Genomic DNA, 6,193 nt, shown 5'->3' with positions numbered 1-6,193 from the left:
GAAGGGCTCAGCAAAGGAGCTTGTGAAATTTAGACAGAATTCTCTTTTAGTAGTTACTTTGGTTGATCTGGACAATTTTCCCATTCGTTTTCTTTCTTTCTTTCTTTCTTTTTTTTTTTTTTTAAATCAGAGCAACAACTGTAACATTAGGGGCAACTTCTTTGTGCATTTTTCATATGGTATTATTTAACTTTTACTAACAACAGAACAAAGACTTATTGAAGTCTGGATAACAGGCTTGTTTTCCCTGTGTACACTTCATCCCTGTAGTGCATCAGTGGACTTTTGAGTTACAGTGTGATATTGATTATGGACAAACAGCCACTACAATTTAATTTAAGTAATTTAAATGCAGGCCATTTACTTGTAATGCAGTACTTCAGCACTGTGCTACTACTACTACTACCAGTCATAAGCCTAATATTACCGCAGAGTAACATCTACTCCTTTATTTTCAATAACAAAAAAAAGAACATATAGAAAATAGATAAAATTGTGTAGCTACAAGTTTACAATTGTACATTGATTTAAAGGCAGTAGTATGCCTGTTGGTTTTTAAATTTTGATTTTGAACAGTTTCTAAAAAATACAATTCCACAGCACACTAAATTGTCTGCATTTTCAGTATTTACAATAAAGTGACTTTTACAAATTAGCAACTGATATACCAAAGCAATGGTTTTACTTTTGCCATTTTCTTTTACAACCATATAAACAGAATGTTGATTGTTGATTGGATTTAATGACTTGGCTTAAATCCAAACTTCGATGATGTCTCCGTCCTCCATGTCAAGCTGAGCTGGCGTCTGGCTGTGTGTCACTTTGAAGCCGTCGAAGAGGAAGCGCACCTTTCTCTGAGCGCTGGCAGGCATCTTGGACAAGTACTGGGAGAAGATGGGGCCCAGTGGTGCATTCTAAAACACAAATAGATGACATTTGAGTCCTGCTACTAAAACAAATATAAAGCTGATGATGTGGAGAAAAGAAGCTACGAACTCTGTGCAGTGAAAACTCCTGTGAAGAGTTTCTGTCTTTGCCCTGCAGTCTGACAGTGATAACACTGCTGCTGCTTTCTTTAGTTTCGCTTTTATCCTCTGCTGCCATGACAACACACTCTGCACAGAAAAGTAAAAAACCATTGGATTATTATTTTGAGTTTTGTGTTTTAAAAGGCCTCTCTATCTTAGCTTATAAATGCTGCAATATGTGGCATTAGTTCATATTATATCCTTCTCCATATACAAATAAACATGAATAAATAACTTGTATGTCGTGTGATGCACCTATAATATCTGCAATGCCAAGGCCAATTTCACTCATGGTGGAGTCTTTTGGCAGCTCCACGTCCTCCCTCAGCAACAGCAAGCGACTGGGAGGGACATTAAGGATGGCGGACAGCTGCGTCACCACATCACGTAGAGGTGTTGACTAAAAAAATAAAGAAAAAGAAAAATAACATGCTAAAGTGGACAAAAAGGATACAGTTCTCTACAAGTGACATCTCTGCATACATACAGACAGCACAGGGATCTTGTGTACGTCTGTTCTGCAGCGGATCTTGAGGGGAATCTCCCGAACTGAGGTGCTGTAAGGTAATCTCTGTGACGCTGAGTTAGGGTCCACGATGATGACATCCTTATCATTTTGTTCCTCCTCAAACGTTGGAGACGGAGGACCTTGACGCTGTCTGGACCTTGTTCTGTCCCGAGATTCAGGTGAAATGATGGAGCTCATGGCCCGGAACTCCCTGTCAATCTCACTGAGGAAGAGACAGGTCAAAACTGAGTACAACTGAAATGCAACTACCCCCAAATCCATTTGTCACCGTTTACAATCCAAATTACACTATTTATAGTGCACATACTTTAACCATCTCTGGTTCTTCAACGTAAACTAAAATTTTAATTGCTTTCATTATTTACAGTTCAACTGACATTTCAGCTGCTTTCAGTGCTTACTCATCAACGGATGTTTCAGTTGCTTTGTACATGGATGACACGGCCTTAGTTAGGAGTCTCCTTCAAAAAAATGTACCCCTCAACTGAAGCTGAGTATCTAGCCCAAATACACACTCTAGAGGGATGTTTCGCAAACGTACTCTAACAAACTGGGTATCAGTGTTGATACAACTGGGATTATTTGTGCCAAACAAGATTTCACAACAGAGCCTGATGGCCAATTTCTGGAAAATATGAACTTTATTAACAAGAAATGCACACAGTGGCTTAATTTTCTTAGAAGACTTGGGCTTTAAAGGATGAGGCCGGTCATTTTCTATATTAACAGCATTTTCAACACTCCCCATAAAGAAACTAAAACCGACAATGAGTTGCTACTCATGGTTAATGGCTGTCAGCGTGTCAGTCCTGGATCAGCTTGTTTGTCTGTGGGATAAGCCTCCATATTGTCAAAAACAATTTAAAATGCATGTGAAACACACTGGTATGTCAACAAAGCTGAGAGCTTGCACAAGATCATGCACAGTTGACTCCAACTTGTGCCACCTTCTGGAAATTATGACTGCTCGGAGCCTTTGGGGCAGCATAGACCGGTCTGGCATTTCGCAATGAGAAATTGTGATATCCAGTGCAGCAGCACATTTCCACAATGTGTTTTTATCATTTCTGAACAACAACGGAGATATATCATGCACACAAATAAGCTGATCCAGGACTGACAGCTGAGAAACGTTAACCATACACAGAGGAAATGAACTGTTGGTTTTAGCCTCTGTATGGAGATTGCTGAAAATACTATTAATATAGAAAAATGGCTGCCCATATCCTCTGCCATCCACATCTTGGTTTTGTCCCCTGAACTGCAGGTTCAGACTGGCTAGAATAGTTTTCAATGCCAGTGAAATAACAGGGAATCACCAGATGAAGCTAAGTGAACAGGCCAGGAGATAAAGCCTTAAGCTTCCTGATGGACAGCTTCCTTCATCTTTTATTCCCACTGTTTCAGACTATGAACTCTGGGTGCTGCTACAGGGCACCTTTGTTGACCAAAAATATTTTAAAGAATCCTTTACTCCAGAAAAAAATAAAATAAAATCTGCAACTTAAATAAAATAAAAAGTCACAACTCATACTGTACCTACTCAGTGTTCTCATACAAACGGATGGAGAACAAGCAGCCCACCTACAGACTCCAGATGAGGACCAACTACCCACATGTTGTTCTCTTAAAATGTTAACATTCTAAAATTAAACTAAATGTAAAATAATTAACTTAAAAGCTAAAAGTATTTCCTACATGTCACATTTATTAATACCGATCCTGTTTCTTTAATATTTTCTCTCTCATTCAATTTAATTACTGTTACTTTTATTATAATTCTTTTTTTTTTTTTCCTTGTTTTTATTTTTCTGTCCCTTTTGGTGTAAAGTACTTTGAACAGCATCTATTGCATGATTTCTTCCACATAAATAAAAAAAAAAACAGTACATAACTCAATCAGTTTAAAACTATGAACTGAACTAAGAAACTAGACTCACTTGAGCTTCTTTTTGACGTGTCTGGACTGTTTCTGGACTGGACTCTCTGGAGGTGAAGGAGACAGGCAGCGAGTGGCTTCTCTGAAATAAAGGAAAAAGGAAGTAAACAAATGCAGATGAAATAGAAAGAAAAAAAATCTGATATGTTGTTAATTCACTTCTGGGTGGGGAGGACGTATAAAATATAACCTGGAAAAGATCAGTGCTGAATGTTATGAATTTAGCTGTTATGAGTGCGGCATCCAAGTGCAGATTTACCAATTGTATATGGAAGCAAATCATTGTCAAAATAATTTCAATTATATCAGCGACTGCAGTGTTTCCACTGATAACATTTCTCGGCGGTGCCCTGCCACACCGAAATCTTTGCTGCAGCAAAACATCAATCAATTGTTTCATTTAAAATTCAAATGCTAAAATTGAACCAAGGCTAAATGGAATCATTAAATATTCCATAGTGGATGAATGGTGACTAAATTTCAAAATATGGTACTCAGTTGCTGACAGAATTCAAATTATTATGAAAGTTACTTGGTTCCATAATTTAAATGAATGCCACTTTAGATTTGAGGGCATTTTGTGGAGGGATGAAGCAGTTAGCTCCAACACTTACACTTTTTTGTGTTCTTGTTTGTTCTCCACACACACTGCTTCGTCCTCCTCGGAGTCACTGAGGGTGATGTCAGCTGCTGCTGTTTGTTGAGATGAAAACTCTGACAGTAATCCGTCATCTGCACCATCATCTGATCACAGGAAGAAACAATCAACTTCACAGCAGGAAAATCATTTGCTGAACATTTTGAGTTGTTTTGTCCACACTACAAGCAATGAAAGCTCTTAGGTTTTACCTGTGGTCTCCTTTTTAGCGAAAATAGCTGCTGTTGGCTTGAGCTGCAGACTGCTGTTTACCTAAAAACAAATCCAATTAAGTAAACTAAAGCATAAAAGCATCAAATATATCAACACAAACTATAATCTGTTGACAACAAAACAACACGTTGAGCCAGAAAAGCTGCCTTCAGGTCACTGCTGAGCACTGGTGCAGGGGTTTACCTTGTTGGAGTAAACTGGCACTGGAACAATAGCTGAAGGGTCAAGAATCCGCCTGCGTTTGGGCTGCAGTTTCACAGCCTGTGCCTCATTGGCAGATACCTGGGGAAGAGAGACAGTGGGTGTATTGAGAGGCTCTCTTATGCAAGGCATTAGGGAGACCGTGGACCAGAACCTCTCTCTCCTCTGGCTGTGGGTCAGTACATGCTCAGGTGTCTAGACAGGGATGGCTGGCTGGAGAAGATTTCTGCAGATCCCTCCAGATAGCATTACAGGTCACTGTACGCAAAAACAACCAAACCAAGGCCCCAGGCCATCGCTCTGATGAACAGTTGATTCATGTTTATATTTATAACAAGACACAGCAGACACCACAGTCCAATAACTTATAGATGTAATCTATAGATGTAAACATAAAATGTCATATATGTAGATATTTAGAAATAGATGGTTGTTTTACTTTTTTTTATATAACTTATTCTTTTTCCTGTTTTATTTGGTGGACATCATGGGCATGGTATTTTAATATACTGGCAATAAAGTTCCTGAATGATTGATTAAATGATTTGATTGGGTTCTCGGTGTCAGCGGACCAGTTGAAGGGGGTGCCTCCGGCCACTGGAGGCAGTATTTAACAAATTTCTGCTTGGTGCTCCAGAACGAAAAGAACATGCTAAATAAAGCTGAGATTAGGGCTTTAATAGAAGTGTTGCTAAGTATCATGGTCCAGTGTTGCTTTTAAAAGGAAAAAAAAGACTAACGGTGGTGACTCAATGGTTGGTTTTGCTTTAAATGTGTACAGCAGAGCCGTGACCCGACAGTCCCGGACGTGCTTAAAAACGCTAGTTTAGCGGACCAAAAGCACCGCCACATGACGCTTTGTGTCAAGTACGACTGGGATAACTGGAGGCTTTTATTTTGACGAATTCGGGTTAAATAAGGTAAAACATAACTTTAGCTGATATCAGGTTACCCCTCGATTAACGTGAATATGTCAAAAAATAATAAGCAATTCATTGGAGACAGTTTACTCCGTCTCTGTGGCTTCACGCCTTAATCGACTTTATACCAAGCAAGTTTAATGGCAGCACTTAATAAGTTTCTTACTTCGACACCACTCCCTGGTTAGCTAACGATAAAACCAACAGATATGTCAAACACTCACCGCCTCAGCCATGACAACTTGTTTTCCACGCGCTGCTGCCTTCACGAACAGCAGGATTTTCCCCTTCTTCGTTTTAATGGTTTGATGATTGCAACCATGCTAGGCATTCTTCTTCTACTACTACTACATAGTGTAGTTCTTCTTCTTCCTCCTCCTCTCTTTGCCATCATAAGGAGCATAATGCATTATCGCCACCAACCGTTGCTTTATATAATTCTTAAATCTTAATGGGTTTCTTGAAAATAAAACAATTATTTTTAAGACATTAGTCCAAATCTTCAAAGAAAAAAAAAAATCGCCCTTTGTTCATATTTAGCATTTCTTAAATTTCTAACTTCAGTTTTAATGTCTGTCTGTTTATATACAGTGGGTACGGAAAGTATTCAGACCCCCTTAAATTTTTCACTCTTTGTTATATTGCAGCCATATGCTAAAATCATTTAAGTTCATTTGTTTCCTCATTAATGTACACACAGCACCC

The 6,193-nt window shown here is 38.8% G+C and overlaps 1 protein-coding gene across 1 annotated transcript; it reads right to left on the bottom strand.

Annotated features, from left to right (window-relative positions):
• Positions 1-423: 423 nt before the first annotated feature.
• On the bottom strand, positions 424-5,837 carry nfatc2ip (nuclear factor of activated T cells 2 interacting protein). The gene is made up of 9 exons (XM_020613230.1): positions 5,713-5,837; positions 4,551-4,649; positions 4,346-4,406; positions 4,111-4,240; positions 3,498-3,578; positions 1,516-1,759; positions 1,284-1,428; positions 997-1,115; positions 424-914 (listed from the first exon to the last, which is right to left on the bottom strand). Exons 1-9 carry the CDS (start codon positions 5,722-5,724, stop codon positions 753-755), a joined length of 1,053 nt encoding a protein of 350 aa, XP_020468886.1. The 5' UTR covers positions 5,725-5,837; the 3' UTR covers positions 424-752.
• Between the last annotated feature and the right edge of the window lie 356 nt (positions 5,838-6,193).

The sequence above is a fragment of the Monopterus albus genome, unplaced genomic scaffold, assembly GCF_001952655.1.
Source record: "Monopterus albus unplaced genomic scaffold, M_albus_1.0 scaffold131.1, whole genome shotgun sequence".
Classification (NCBI taxonomy): domain Eukaryota; kingdom Metazoa; phylum Chordata; class Actinopteri; order Synbranchiformes; family Synbranchidae; genus Monopterus; species Monopterus albus.
The sequence above is the reverse complement of the archived record's forward strand: the minus strand, read 5'-3'. Positions and strand labels throughout refer to the sequence as shown.